We start from the raw sequence: 16,660 nt of genomic DNA, 5'->3' as shown, positions 1-16,660 counted from the left end.
TTTTTTGAGGGGAAAATGCTGCAACGGTAACCTTTTTTATTTCTTAAATTAATTTTTTTTTTAAATTTTAATTCTAGAACAATTTTTGCTTTAAGTATCTTGTATATGAAAATTAGGTGAATGTAAGACCATGACATTATGATGTAGATGGAACCTTTCAAAAAGGATTTTATTGACTTTCCAAAACAACCTCAAAAACCAAGTACAATAGAGCACCCCTCAACCGGAATCATTGGGGGGAGGTCTATTCCGGTTATGGGAAAATTCGGGGTAAGGGGAGTTGCGGTAGGGCCGGCCTCCGGGCTGGTTGAATGACCTTCATTCTAGCAAGCTGGCAGGCACGTGTTTCTTATCTCTGTGGGTGGGTGCATGCGTGAGCGAAGAGGACGTTGAAGAGGGTTCGGGGGAGGTAGTACGACTACAGCTGCAGTGTTGTGTTACTTCTGCGTTGACGTGCTAGTGATTCACGCTTCCTGGAGAGTGTATAGTCACTGCCACGCACAGTTTACATTTCACATACACAAGAATAACACTTCAAGCATCTCGTTTAAAAACACAGAGATAGAGAAATACAGGTAAATGTAGACTGTTTAACCATATATTAACGTATAAATATGTACATAATACATATTTGTACACTAAATTATTGTCTACAAACTGAAACCATCACACGTTGGAAGTAAATGTTACTGGCTATCACGTGTATCAGCGTGTGTAGTGGGAGTCGGTGTACATTCTCGGGCCGGCCGGAATTTTCCGTTTACTTGACATAGTGAAACAATAAAACTACTTATAGCATAAACATCTTTATAGTAAATCACGTCCGACGTGAAAACCAGCAGTGTATTTACGCAATGCGCGGGAAAGACTGGCTATAATTAGCTCAGACGTGCGCGCGTGCGCCTACAAGACATGTACAGTCAGGCAAAAGCAAAAAAACCTCGTTCCAGTGCAGAAATGTTTTGGAAATGTTTTGTAATGTTTTAATTTTTTTTTTGATAATAAGTTCCGGATATCGGGAGTTCCGTTTGTGGGAATTACGGTTGAGGAGTGCTCTACTGTAGCATTGAACCAGTTTTTTAATTATGCTCACTTAGGCTGTGAAATTCTTTAGTGTAACCTGACTATTAAAAATGTTGAGGAGTTCAAATCACCTCTGCCACTAAGCTCTCAGGTAGAAAGACTTTTCTCCTATGCAAAAATGATCAACATACAACAATCTAATAAAATCAGTGGTGAAAAATTCTAAAAAGTGTCATATTGCCAGTAAATTCATAATTCAATTGAAGATGGAAAATGTTCTGAATAGGTATGGAAGATACTATTTCATTAAAGAAATTAAACATGCCTAATTGCTTTGCATTCTATTCAATTGTTGAAACATGGAAGAAGTATGTCATATATTAGTGAAATATTGAGCTCGTATTTTTATTACTTAAAAAAAGTATAGTTTCATAACAAAAACTTTGCTTATACTGGTATCTTTGTTTTAGGTAGATTAAAGAAAATACTACCTATTGTAGCCATCACCATGGTGCGACTTTCGGGAAATTTTTATATTGTTTTTTGTTTCATGGTCTATTGACCCCAAAACCATCGTCAACTCAAAAGTTTATACATCATTTTTGTGGCCACAATAACTAGCACATTGTTTCACAAATCACTTCCAAACTAAAACATAAAATCTAGTAGTAGAAAATCTCAGTCGAGTTCGTTGATGAGCAATATCTGACCAAAGGGGTAGAAATGGGGAAGGTTTTTGAAAAAAAGAAAAATTGCTGTAACTCCCACAAAATGGAAAATATCACATCCATTTGAACGTATTATAACTCATAGGAGTACTACCAAACTCTTTTGTTTGAAGGATCTTTTGTTTGAAGAACCATATCTGCTAGGGGTTTAAAAAACAAGGGTTGGAGAACAAAAGAAAATCATAAATGTTTGTAGGCACAATATTGAATTTGTACAGATTATGTATTAATCTTACAATTTTTATCTAAAACGTTTGTCTGAAATAATTTTTATTTGCTAGAAGGGGTTGAAAAAATAAGGGTTAGAATTAGTAGGTACACTATCAAATCCATTCAAATTGTTTGTAAATCTTATAATTTTTATCGAAAACTTTTTTCTGAAACAATTTTTGATAAGACGAACAATTGTTGCAGGGGGTTGAAAAAATAAAGGGGTAGAATTATATATAATTCATAATTTACTTACCATGTACAATGTTTAATCTGTTCTGTTTTGTCGTAAAACCTTAAATTATCATCTAAAAATTTTGTCTGAAACAATTCTTGTTAAGACGAACCATTTCTGCTAGGGGTGGAAAAAAAAGGGGTAAAAATTAATAAAAATTAATAAAATCCGTACATTGTATATTATTAAATCCATTCCTTTTTATTGTAAAACATAAAAATATTACCTACAACTTTTACCCAAATTATTTTTTATATAACCAACCATTACGGCAAGGGATGATAAATAACAGAGGTTGAAAGACAAAAAAATTCATAACTCCTTTAATATACTTACTATTAAATCTGTTCTAATTGTTTGTAAACCATCTAAATATTATCTAAAAATTTTGTTTGAAACAAATTTTTATACGACCAACCATAACTGCAAGGGGTGGAAAAAAAACAAGGGCTGGAAGACAAAAAAAAAATTCATTACTCAGTAATGATACAATTGAATCCGTTCAAATTGTTTGTAAATCTTATAATTTTTAACTAAATATTTGGTCTGAAACAATTTTTGATAAGATGAACCATTGCTGTAGGTGGTTAATTAAAAAAAAGGGTAGAATTAGAAAAAAATTCATAATTCCATACTATGTACACTATCAAATTCATTTTAATTTATTGTAAAACCTTGAATTATTATCTAAAACGTTTTTCTGATATAATTTTATACGACTACCATGACTGCAAGGGGTGGAATAAACAGGGGTTGAATATCAAAAAATTCATAACTCCCTTAGTAGGCACAATATTCGTACAAATTGTGTATTAATCATAACTTTTATCTAAAACCTAAACTTCCTTACCTAGTACACTATAGAATCCATTCTTAATTTTGTTCAACTTTCTAAATATTGTCTAAAACTATTGTTAAAATTAATTTTTATCAAACAACCATTACTGCCAGGGGTGGAAATATAAAGTTCTGAATGTAAAAAATAATCAATACTTTTTTAAAAAATAGAAATACAATCAAATCTGTTATAATTTATTGAATAAATCATAAAATTTATCTAAAACTTTGGCAGAACAATTTTTGATGAAAATAATTATTACCATAATAACAAGGGTAGAAATTTAAATTTTTTTAAATTTTGTTATAAAAGCCGTGGAAGCTGCTTTGAGTGGGCAAAAGACAGTACATTATACTTAGAGGTACGTAATTAGAAACATTAAAAAAGGAAACTTCCTTAGAAGTAGAAAACGGATTGTATTTGAAGAAATAAATAAGACGAAGATGTTTGCTTAAGGCGATTGGTGCATGGAAAATATTACGACAAAACTAATTTAACTGTACATATTTATTTTTGATGCTTCTTTTTAAGACATAATATATGTAGGATATTTTTAATAAACTTTTTTTTACTGAGTTATGTAATTTTAAATGCATTTATTTTTATTCCAAGCCAGAATTATTTAGAAAACACATAATTATGTTAAACTTAAGTATAGTTCAAGAAACGAGTGTACGAATAGGTTACTGCACCTATAAAAGTAAGAAAAAAAATGTTCATCGTCAAAATTACAGTTTAATATTGACAATTTCCATTGATCACTGCTGGACTACTTCAGGAGCGATTTAAAGAATAAATTTAAATGAAAAATGAAAACATAAGTGGCAGAACACTTTTGAGTTATGTATATATTTTCATATCCTTTTGTTTTTGATACGATCCGACTCAAAACACGCCCTCTGGAGTGACAGTTCTAGTGCTGCTTGTAAAACTCTCGCCGCCGGGAAGAATGTCCCCGCGACGTGGCGCTGAGGGCGGCGCTTGTCGGAACCGGGTAGTCCGGCGGAGCTCCGGCCGGCTGGCCGCAGCCTGCGGGTGGGGAGGGGGAAGAATGGGGTGTAGAGGGATGACGAGAGAGGAGGCCGAAGAAACGAAGGGTCTGTCAAGGTCACGCTCATGGAGCTAATATACAGTAATACATCTGGAGAGGACAAGGGAAGGCCAGCATAGGATGCGAGGTGAAGCCGGGTATCGGCGTTTTGTTCCCTGCTTCCTACGCTGGAAGAAAACGAAAAAGAGCCAAACATGCCTCGCACGGCCGAAAAATCCCCTAAACTAAACTCGCAACAGCTCCGAAACTATCAAAACAATCAAACTGAAAATTTTACTGGAGTATCTGTAAACATTTTTCCCCACATCGCTTTAATATTTTTTTCGAAACATGAATGCTTTCATTTTTTAAAATTAAATACATATTTACTGCCAAAAAATTTTGTGAACACGCAGAGTAAATTACAACATCGAGGAAAAATTTTTGTTTGCAATTATAAGTGGGGGACACCAGCGTATGAAATAAGGAAGAAGCCTCAAATTTTATTTATATACCCCTTTTGACGCATTCAACCCCATACTTTTATTTTTACAGAGAGTTGAAGTGGGAATAATGTTTCAGTGGGTAACACTACCGACATATGTCTTCGGAACGCACTTCTTTTTGTTATTATACGTCTCAAAATTTATAATTATATACACAACGTTTATAAAAACGAATTCTTACTTACCTCATTTAATCTATTACAAACCTCTTGTAATATACGTGTATTAGTAGAAGAACCAACGTAACATGCAAACCTTAGGTAAACACTGGTAGAGAATTGTTTGGAATAACTGTAATGCTATGTATATACTGACAATGTAAGAAACTTTCAATTTTATTAATTGTTTGCATAAGAATTAATAATTTTAAAAAAATCATAGAATAGGCTTTTATAGACTGAAAACCTTTCACATAGTTTCAAGTCGCTTACATACAAGTTTTTTAATATATATAATTACCAAATATTGTTGAATATATTTAACATGTTTATACATGTTACAACACACATATAATAACAAACCTATATAGTATATAAAAAGACAAACGCCAAATTTTAGCATTTTGTATTTCTTTTCTCTGTGTGAATAAAATAACAGTTCTTAACGTAGTTGCTAATACTGTACTATATTTCTAAAAAAATTACGAAAACCCCTGTCATCGTCACCATAACAATGATAAATTTGCAAAATAATTAAGGCACATCTTTTAATGCTACAAAGCACACTCTTTAAGAGAAATGTTTTAAACTTATGTTGGAATGTAACTAATATCTTAAAAGCATTGTGAAACCGTTACTTTGAGGGAAACCTTCATATACCGAACACCATACCATCCTTTAATCGAGTACGATTTTCGCTTCTTAAGACCCATTTGTCTTCAAAATGCACTGTACTGTGTAAGTAATAAATCAGTCTTGAAATCAGTTAATTATTTTGTCTTCCTATTTCGTATTCTAATTGAGATAAATATCAGATAAGCATGTGTTACTTGTATCACGACATCAAGGTATTATTTATCAGTAATTACTATTTCATTTTATTTTTTTGTTAACTAATGTGCATAGGGCAGTGCACTAGACATCACTACCTGTGTGTAGTGTTGCGTTACACTTTTTAACGCATTAGAGTTTACATAAAATGATAAATCCAAAATTTCGTTTAAAAGTATAAATATCAGCGATCAATTTAATTAATGTCCAGTATAACTCAGTTAGTAAAACATTCGGAAATATGTATAGGACCTGTTAACCTAAATATTTGTTAACAGTTAAACTGAACTATAATGTGTTAGAGTGGTTTTTTCTCTCTCCGTATATTAGAGTTATGGGACATAAAAATACGCATCTGTCGCCCATTTACTTTAAATACAGAATTATAAACTACATATTGTGAAAACATTCTGCAGCAGTTTTTGCTGAACGGAAAAACACGGATGAGAAGACAGACGAAATGTGTTTGGTGAGTGATTTTTTGTCAAATGAAATGGAACAGGACAGTGCTTATCAGAATGAAATTACAGAACTACTTTTGTGCAAGGAAATGTATTTTACAAAGACATTTCAAGAGAAATCACCTTTAAATGAAATAGATCTTGCTGACATGGAAGAAATAGACTTAGATTTACAGGCCAGGTCCCTTTCAAGTGACGAAATTTCTCTTGAAGGGCTGAAATATGTTTCTGGCTATATAGCTCACCGTTTCAGAAATAAATATCCTGACCTTGGCACTACGGATTTCAATTCGGAGGACGATAGCTGGATACATGTACAATCAAAGGGTAACTTAAAATGTCCCACTAATGAATTTTTTGAATTAATAAAGATCGCTGAAATGTGTTTTGATAATATTCATGGCAACAATTTGTGCAGAAAAGAGCGGATTTTTGAATCACTGACTAAAATTATTTGCGGAAATACTGAAAATAAATATCCAGAAGAAGTTATATACTGTTTTGTCAGGACAAGAACGTATATGCGTATCAAGTATTTGAACATGAAATATTTTAACGAACAAGACCAAAAACGCAAATAAAGAAATAAGATGAGGAAAACTACCCTCTAAGATTTTTCAGTGTGATAGTTTCCACTTTCCTTCACCATAATATGTATGTTCATAATTTATTTACGATGTTTTTTAATTACTATATTTAAGAAAAGCATTTATTGTGAATATTGCAGCAATTATGTAGGGCTTAAGGTATTTATTATATTCCAAATATTGAGTATGTCATTTTTATTGCCTTTATTAAAAATAATATATATGTTAACAATGTAACAAAATTGCGATATTTTTGTATTGCTATTGAAATTTCGTTTCTTGTAAACATTATTGTAGACTTTTTCATATTGAAATTAAATTTGCTATAGGGTTGTTTGTATTTTAATTTTACAGTTATAAGATTTTTTATATGTTGTTTACTGTTTACAAACATTTAAAAAATATTTCCTTAACCATATTTCCATTTCCATGGCAATAGTCTTGTTAGCTTTTCGGGTAACTCTTCTACATGGATGATAAGATGGTGCGACATCTAAAACATATCACACCACCTTTACATAGCTATAAAACTAAGAGGTGTTTTCTTTACATAATATTAAAGCACAATGTTTCCTTGTGGCGTAGGTGATTTAGAATTTCCATTTATCTAGAAAAATGGGCTTTCAGAATGTTTTTTAACACACAGTGTTTCGGAAGGTTTTTGAAGAAAAAAATTGACTACCCATTTTATTTTTTTGCAGCTGAATTCGGGCACGTGCATGAAATATAATTAATCCGTAGGAAGCGCAATGGTTTAAAGTATTGATGTTGAAGATTTGAAAAGATTTATTGAAATAGTGTGAGAGAACGAGCGAGTTGAGTGAGAAGATGTGCGCTCTCAGCCACATGACGTGCGCAGTTGCGAACAAATAAATAATCCATTCCGCCTCCCCATGGCGAAGGATGAGTGAAACAGAAACCTGCTAAACCTTCCCCTCCTCCGGGCACGATAGAACCTTATCGGCTGTGTGTTAGAGGGAGAGGGAGATAAAACCTTTGAGGTTCTGTTAATTCCTCCTAGATGGCAGGCCGCAGAGCGACCGCCAGCGACACCCTTCCCGTTTGAAGGCCATCTCGCCACTGACGAGCTGGAACTAAGCTCCTGACCTCCCTACATAGTAACAGTCACCCACATAGGCATCTAGACTCTTTAATGATCATATGATAAAAAATTCATTGTTTTTGGGCCTGTGACCGTTTTTTACCGTGCACCAATCGCCTTAAAGCTTTTTTTGTTTGTTATGATTTTCATTGTTTTCTTTCTATAGTTTCAAGAATTACAAAATTACATAAATCACAATTACTGGGGCCCCGGCCATCAAAACCCTTGGTTACAAATAGATTATTAATTGTACATGAAATATAAATTTAACATTTTCCTTTGACCAACTAAGACATGTCATAATAAAATTTCACTAAAAATTAACATAAATAATTTAATTAGGAAGTTTAAACGTTTGTTAGCCCAACCAGTATGGGACTATATATAATTTAGGTAACTATTTTTGGTTTAACAATTTCTGATATCGTTGACCGTTCACTGGCAGTGACTAGATGCGAGGAGAAGAGGTGACGGCTCAAAGGTTAGCCGGCTGGAGAGACGCATAGAATTCATGTCCATGCACGAGGGAAGCATGTAAATTTAGTAGAAATTGGCGAGGGACTTGAGCCGGAGAAGAGGCCGAACTCTTGTACCATCTCTTGTACCCCACTGGAACCAAACGCCTGGAGGTCCAGTGGTCAAGAATAATAATTAAGGTGACAAGCAACAGGAATCGAGAAGTCAGGACAAAAGTTAAGTAGAGAGCCAACTATAAGCAAAAAGGCGTAGAATTTCCCACTTACCATTTTGGGTATGGAATGATGAAAATCACTCCCTCTGAATATGCAGTAGTGCTCGGCTTAGCCACGCACGAGTCATGCTACAAGATTACGTAATAATCTGAACTAAAGCGACTAACATTCTAGAAGAAAAAAAAACGAAAGATCACTCCCGGACTCTCTGGGATTGCATCCCTTAAGTTAGTCGCTGCGAGACTGCTTCACGAAAGGGCTCGCGGGCGAGAAACACCGGAGAGAAGCGACCACAGTGACGGCAGAAGTACGAATCAATCAATCCATAGGGCTACTTGTAATTAAAACTGGCGCTAGGGGCCCTTAGGTCTAGGAAGTGGGGGAACTGGCCTCTGATTGGCTGGAGAGGGCGGCCAAGAGATCGCTCTTCCGGAGAAAAGATAAAAAAACTAAGGTGGCTATAGCCTAACTTACGGGGCATCGGAGGTCACTCGCGCTTCGAAAGCAGTGCATTCTGTCGGGGAAAAGGCGAAATAGACTTGGGGTTTGTTCACAAAAGTCCTGGAAGAGGGATTAGCGTAAGCCTGGCACTTATGAGACCAGCTGGTTCGCGCTCTGTCGAGCTAAAAGGAACTAGAGAGAGGTGTGGCGCCGGCTGGTAGAGGTCTCGCTAAAACACAGAACTAAAGTAAAGTAGTTGGCATCTTCGCCATGTAAAGGCGAAGGCAGGCCTTTCGCCGGCCAGCGAGATGTTCTCGATCCTCGCTCGCCGAGAGGTGAGGTTAAAGACCTCGGTCAGTGCACCTAGTAGAGTTCCTGGATCTGCTAGCTCGTGAGAAATGTCTTAGGGCGGGTGCGGATACGTGCCTGACATGACTGGAGCTGCTAACTTAAGCTGAGCTCTGGGAAGTGGGCTGCCCTGGGAGGACGCTGAGAAAAGCACTCTCTGTCACGAAGCCGGACACTGTTACTAGTTGCGCTCGTGGCCTGAGGCGGGAAGAAAAATGTCTAATACTCGTAGTGAAATCACACCAGGCTCTTGGGTGCGGCGCTGGGAAAACGTTGTGGGACTCTAGTAGGAAAGATTTGATCAGGATGAACAATGGGCTAACAAAGTTTATATTAGGAAAATTAGGTGAAAAATTAAATTGTGCCAATTATTTCAAATTTGCAGCACACTTTCTTAGTGCCAAATTCGTTCAAATTTATTTTGAATCATTTTATTATTGTAAACCTTGGTGCAAAGCAAATTTTTATACGACCACATTATTAGTGCTATGGATGAAAAATTATGTTTGAAGAAAAAAAAAAAAACAACCTTATTTGGCTTATAATATGAAATTCAGTCTAAGCTATTCAATACTGGATACATTGAGTTAAAAAAAATTCATAATATTTTTGCTGCATGGAAAATGAGCAAATATTTAATTGATCATTTTGTAATATTGGAGAACATAAATATCTTATATACATTAAGTTCTTAAAATGTTCCCGAACTTTATAGAAGTTTCCAGAATAAATAGGTACTTCAAAATCTACCTGCGCCTGTAGGCTCTGCCGAAAGGGATTTTTTTTTCTTTTTAGTTTTCTTTCAAGCAATTTGCAGTTTTCTTAAAAAGTTATTCCTATTATTTGAATATGCTTATGGGACAGAAGTAATTGATACCATTTATTTCGAACCAAATCAGCATAATTCATTGATGTATTTTTTTTTATGTTGTGCTATCATGTATTTAGATATTTTTGAAGAGATTGTTTCACTTCACTTTCCACATGAAATTTTTTTATTTATGCTATACATCAATATGTCTCATTGGTCTGTAATTTTACCTTTGCTTTAAAGATCAATTGTGGTCTATAGCTGGGAAAAACAGTTTACATATTCATGAAGGTGGTAAATTTGTATATTAACTGATGGACAAGAAAAAATGCAACTATGTATGAATATTTGTACATATTCAGGAACATAAATATGGACATAAAAATATTTTATTCTTGTATTTGTATTCTCAAATATGCTAATACAAATATTTGTATGACTGAATATAAGTACAACATTAATATTTTTGTATTCATGTTCATAGAAAATAATTTTTTTTAAATATATATTGAATTCATAGAATATCATCTTACGAATATATTCATTTTCACAAATGCAAATACACCTATTTCTGTTTTCCGCCATCACTCGCCAGCCCCTGAGATGCATACTCGTGTACCTTCACCTACGGTTGTTCAGTGGAAACTGGCTGCTCAGGGACAAAGCACCTATGGTATTTATAGTACTCACACAGAGGCTCACTTACCACTGCTGCATGACCACCATGGTACACCAAGCTTCATGTTCGCCTGCCATACAAGTGGTGCCCTTGATATAAGGTGTAAAAGGGTGCCACATATTCGGTTCATACTTGCTGATAATTTGTGTGCACCTCATTACAGTCATCACTAATATTTGAGTAAATCATTTTGTGGTTGAAATCTTAACCCTTTGAGTCTTATTTGAACTTTGTCAATAGAATACAACACAACCAGGTTTCCCACAGACAGGGAAAATCTGGAAACCTCAGTGAATTGAGAAGGTGTTTTCAAAATGTGGTAAACACAGGAAAATATACATAATGTTAATTACCAGCAGGATTAGTAATTTTGTGGTAAGTAATTGTGTTTTTCTGTAATGTCTTAAAACCAGTTTGTATTTTAATCACAAATTCATGTGTAGTTAAAAACCCATCTGTAATCATCATTAATTAAACATAATAACAACCAATGAATCAACTGTGTATTGATTTAATAATTTGAAGCACAATCAAATGTCAATAGTTGCTCACCTGGTCATAGTCAATAATGAATTTTTTGTTAGCATTGGTTGTATAGTATTGATGGAAATGATAACATTGCAAACTTTGTATTGTGTGGGAAAAGGTTTTACGGTCAAGTTTACATATTGTGTATGGTTTTTTTTTATTATTTGTAGTAATATATTTTTGTTATCTTGCAAGATTAATTGATGAGAAAGGGAAAAATACATTTTGCTGGATAGGGAAATTGTCTAGAGTAAGAGTGTGGGAACCCCAAAAACTAGTTACGTATATTTTTAATTTCTATCACTCTTTAATAAGTGGTGTAGCATCTTTATGATGTATCATTTTAACTTACTATTCACTTGTTGAGGATGTTTTGTGTGATTCTATAAAGGGGTGTAATGTTACTAGTTTTTTGATATTGCAGTTTATGTGCACTTCACTTAAATCAGTAAGGAACCGCATGCGTTGTCAGGATTACGAGTCGGACTTTGAGGATGCGACGGACTCTGAGTTGGCTGTGAGTGGGTCGATGGACCGCAACGGCAGCAGCGCGAGCTGCGTGTCGGATGAAGGCGAGAGCAGCGGGACGGACTCGATCGGAGGGGACGCGGTGGAGATGACTACTCACCAGCACCCGCTCGTCGAGGAGGAGAAGAAGCTGGACTCTGGCAACTACGACCTGGCGGAGAAGCGACGCCAGGGCAGGCAGCTGCAGGAGATCAAGGCTGCACTGGAGCGGGAGAACTCTGCTGCTGCGGAGAGCAGGTGTGTTAACACAGCCCTTAACCTGTTGATTGTAGTTCCCAAGCGGACATTGCTGTTAGCAGGCTGTCTTTAAGACATCATTTTTTTAGTCTTAATCTAAATTTCTATTAGGTATTTTGAAAACCCACATCTCCTCTACATCTAGTTCTCAAATTGCTGTTTAAGCCCGCCCCACACGGTACCAGATTTCTGCTAGCTTTTTATATACCCACGGGTATAACAGTGGGTATAGAAGTTTGTATAGCAGAATGCTTAGCAGAAAAATTTCAATCATATGCACACCATCCCTAAAATGGTAACAGGAATGTGTAAACAAACTAACTCGCACGCAGTGCACAGTCGTTTGTTTCTTTGCTTGCGTGTAAACAGATAATATGGATCATGTCGAGAGTTTGTATACGAGAAGGTAATTGTGCGCTGTCGTGGAATTGACTACAACACTTGCAAGAGAAAAATGTCACGTTGTAAAATTAAACGTAGTTCAAGGAAATGGTGGATAAAACTTTGGCTACAAAAACGAAATGAAGGGAATGGCCAGGGTGTGTTGGCATTAGTTCGGAATGAATTGAGGTTAGTTTAAATTTGATTAATACCATATCAACTTAGATGTTTTATTGTTATCACCGTCACAAATGTCTAATTATTTTTTGTTTATATGATTCATACGCTTCATGACACTGAGAGTTTTAGAAACTTTGTACAGATGAATGAGGCTCTCTTTGAAGAATTATTGGAATGTGTTTCTCCCATCATTAAGAAGCAGGATACGGTTATGAGGGAAGCCATCAAGCCCCGTGACAGGTAAAAATTTCAATGATTTATTTAAAATACCATCAGTGGCCGGACCAAAGAAATGTCACGTTATTTTTAAATATTTTTATTTGTTTAGGCTGGCTGTCACCCTGCGGTATTTGGCAACAGGGTGCACCTACCAAGACCTGCAGTACTCAACAAGAATAGCAGCTAGCACACTTGGTGTCATAATAACAGAAACATTGCAGGCAATATGTGACAATGAATGCATTAAGGTTAGTGCTGCTGGCTTATTTCATTACTAATGACATGTTTTCGAATGTTGGGAATCTGTTTAAGATGAGTTAATGTTGAATATAGCCCCATTTTTCTATCCAGATGAGCTAATATTATAAATTAAGTTGATTTTTGGAAGCGTGAAGTATAAAATGACAACCAGTCTGTCTGTGACCATTTTAATTTTTGAGTGCTTAGTAATCTAATAAAAATGAAAATATTGTACAATCCAGTGAACAGTAGGTTATGTTTGTTCTTTAAAAACATACTGACAATCACCTAACCATATACAGAATTTCATAGTAGACATTGCACCTTAATTTACAATAGGTATTGTAAAATAACATAACCAACCATTCTCAAGATTTTACTATATTTGAAAGTATTTTACATCTTTGGTAAATGTAGAATATTGCAGTTTAATAATAATCACTAACCAAAGCTCACTCAAATTTAAAGTGTCTTCCTCCCCTTGCCCACAGATCAGTGTAGAATAGTTTTTTGTTGTCAATACATTTATTTATTTTTTTTTTTAGCATATTTGTATACAAAAAGGGCCTCTATGGAACCTTTATTAAAATTCAGTGTCTGGGTTCTACAAATACAAACCTCCCCCAAAATGTAGTAGGATGCTCCATTGCTCCAATATTGTTAGTACAGCCTACCATAAAATAAACATTTATATACGAAAATATGCTCCCAGACTCTCAGCCATTAATGCAATACTAGGTACGTACATAGTTTGCAAACAAATACTATTTTTAATATTTCCCCATACATAATGTAGTCACAAAATTTGTTTAATTGAAAATAATGAAGAACATACAAGTCGTAATCGAAGCAGTCAAGTCATATCATTCAAGGATAAAACAAATAAAACAAAAATTTTAAGTGTTGAGATTACCGAATCCAAATCAAATAGGAAGGGTAACTTTGGCAATATGTTATAAACATGTACATATTACAATATGTTATAAAACATGTACATGAACATTTTGTATAGGTGCTTAGGGTAACTGCCCAGTTGTAGTAAGCTTATAAGGTTTTTGAAACCCACAAACAAACTGCTTCACTAACAGGATATCAGATTTACAAATAATTTCATTTGACGTAAAGCCATGATTAAAATAATATATTTAACTAGGTATGATACACATATGATCACACAGGTACATTTTGTATTAACTATTTTTTGGAACTTCTTGTTCTATGTTGTCTCTTACACCAGCTAATGCACAAATCCATTCATTCATTTGTAAACTATCATAATTTTTGTTTTTTATCTAGGTGCCAGACACACCAGCAGAATGGGATGTGATAGCAAACGGCTATCACAGCATGTGGCAACTACCACATTGTATTGGTGCTCTTGATGGAAAGCACATCAACTTCAGACCACCTCGGAACATGGGTTCCTTCTACAGAAATTACAAGGGTCACGATAGCATCGTACTGTTGACACTTGTTGATGCTGAATATAAATTCTTGTACCTTAAATGTAGGTGTCAACGGCCGCATGAATGATGCAGGAGTTTTTCGTGAGAATGGGCTCTCGGAAGCAGTAGTTTGTGGAGCTCTCAATTTGCCTAAAAGCCGCCCTCTACCCGGAAGAGACTGGCCTGTTCCATTTGTAATGGTGGCTGACGATGCTTTTCCACTCATGCCAAATATAATGAAGCCCTACCCAGACCGAAATCTTTGTCAGGCCAAACACATTTTCAACTACAGATTGTGCAGAGGACGTCGTGTAGTTGAAAATGTGTTTGGTATGATGTCAAATAAATTCAGGATATTTTTGTCAACAATTCAGTTACCAGTTAACAAAGTGGAGTTGTTGACAGTAGTATGCTGTAGTTTGCACAACTTCATTCTTTTGCGGAAGAATGTCAACTATTTGAAATCACGTGTTGCTGAAGACACAGTTGAAATCGACGAGTTCCTGCCAGTACTGCAAGGCCTCAGCCAACAGGGTGGAAATCACCACAGCAGAGAGGCAGCAGGTGTTCGAGATGAATTCAGAGAGTATTTCAGTGGTGTTGGCTCTGTTCCATGGCAGGATGCCATGGTAAGGTGAAATCAGTGGTAGCAGTTGTGTTGTTAATTATTGATACAAGTGGAGAAAACAGGTTCAAAAGGATAGCCCAATAATTAAGTTTTTATACAGTTTTTTATACAACTAATATTTTCTGTTCTCATTTAATTGCCACACTTAATGTCTGTCCACACTAGCACTCCAGAAACATGTCTGTTCGTTAATCACTTCAATCGGTCTAGTCTACAGTTCACTCTCCTCGCCCGAGCTAGGCTCAACAGTGGTTGGCTGCTTACCTCACCAGTTCACACAGTCTCGTACTTCCTAACATTTCTAATCATTATGTAAAACAGTTTTGTGATAGTTTGAGGAGTATCCCTGCAATTTACAGTTTTTATGGTTGATTAGGTTAGGTTAGCTAAGCTACATCTAAAAGATTGTAAAATCAAGTGAATGGTTTGTTAGGTCAGGTTCGCTACATGAAAAATAATGTAAAATAGTGTGGCTAGTTAATTTTGCATCATTTAAACTATGTGAAACCGTGTAGACGGATACGTTAGGTTAGCTACATTTAAAATGCTGTAAAATCATATGAATGATTGTTTAGCCTCCAAGGAAATCATTTCTCCCATAAATACCATTGTATTGAAAAGAAAAGGTAGCAGGAAGTATTGTTAATGAAGCTTTTTATTTTCCAAATCTGATGTTAAATATTTAGAAAAAAATTTTTTTAAAAATTTCAACTAAGAAATTTTCATAACTAAATATTAGGTATTTATAAGACATGTACAAAGCTTTTACTTGATGTAAGTTTTTGGACATACGCCATTGCTAAGAACTTTTTCTGTTTGAAGAAAAACTAATAAATAAAATAAATAAATAAAAATACTCAAAAAAAAGACAAAAAACACACAAAATTAAGCAAACAATTGCTGTTGTCAACAAGGATATGAACACCACAAAATATTCCGAAACAGGAATATGGTCAACAAACAAACAAAGAAAAACAAAGAAAAATGTACTAAGAGAACGAAAAAATCCCCACAAATGATGACAACACAAAAATATTGAAACCCAAAATAATTCAGCACAACAGTTGAAGCGAGACAAAAAACATGACAAAACGAAAAGACAAACAAATACAATAGTTTTACCTAAACAGAAACAAGCGACGTTTCGGGAACTGCTATCTGCTCCCGTCCTCAGGCAGAGACGCACATGGTACGGAAACACAGGTGCGACTCTTGAGTTCTTAGCAATGGCGTATGTCCAAAAACTTACATCAAGTCATGCACTCCCATTGCACAAATCTTTTAAAGATAACATACAAAGCTTTTACTTTGCACACAACTTAAATGTTATGTCCTGAACAATTCATCTAGTCTTAAATGTTTATACGTATATCATACAGAATTTAAGTAATTTACGTTTAAATCTTGTGACTTGACCGATGTGCTTAGCTCACGAAAAGAGCGAATGTCATGGAGTTCAGCATTATGCCACTAGATGTTGGGCACAAATTTACCCGATGAGTTTAGAGTTTACCCGCTACGTACCCCGAATATCGCAAATGAGTTCTGGTGAGAATATTTCCTTGAAACTGTCAACTGACAAATCTGGTATCAG

General features: G+C 35.2%; 1 protein-coding gene across 5 annotated transcripts in view; it reads left to right on the top strand.

The window, feature by feature from the left end:
• The window catches only part of LOC134527486 (cytoplasmic dynein 2 intermediate chain 1), a 266,130-nt gene that overhangs the window by 41,521 nt on the left and 207,949 nt on the right, over positions 1-16,660 (top strand). For all 5 annotated transcript variants that reach the window (XM_063360204.1, XM_063360205.1, XM_063360203.1 and 2 more), the window contains exon 4: positions 11,681-11,973. In XM_063360204.1, the coding sequence (XP_063216274.1) occupies positions 11,681-11,973 (293 nt within the window). The remainder of the gene's footprint in view (positions 1-11,680; positions 11,974-16,660) is intronic.

Source organism: Bacillus rossius, chromosome 1 (genome assembly GCF_032445375.1).
Source record: "Bacillus rossius redtenbacheri isolate Brsri chromosome 1, Brsri_v3, whole genome shotgun sequence".
In the NCBI taxonomy this organism is placed as follows: domain Eukaryota; kingdom Metazoa; phylum Arthropoda; class Insecta; order Phasmatodea; family Bacillidae; genus Bacillus; species Bacillus rossius.
Note: the sequence above shows the minus strand (reverse complement) of the source record. Positions and strands in the feature narration are given on the sequence as shown.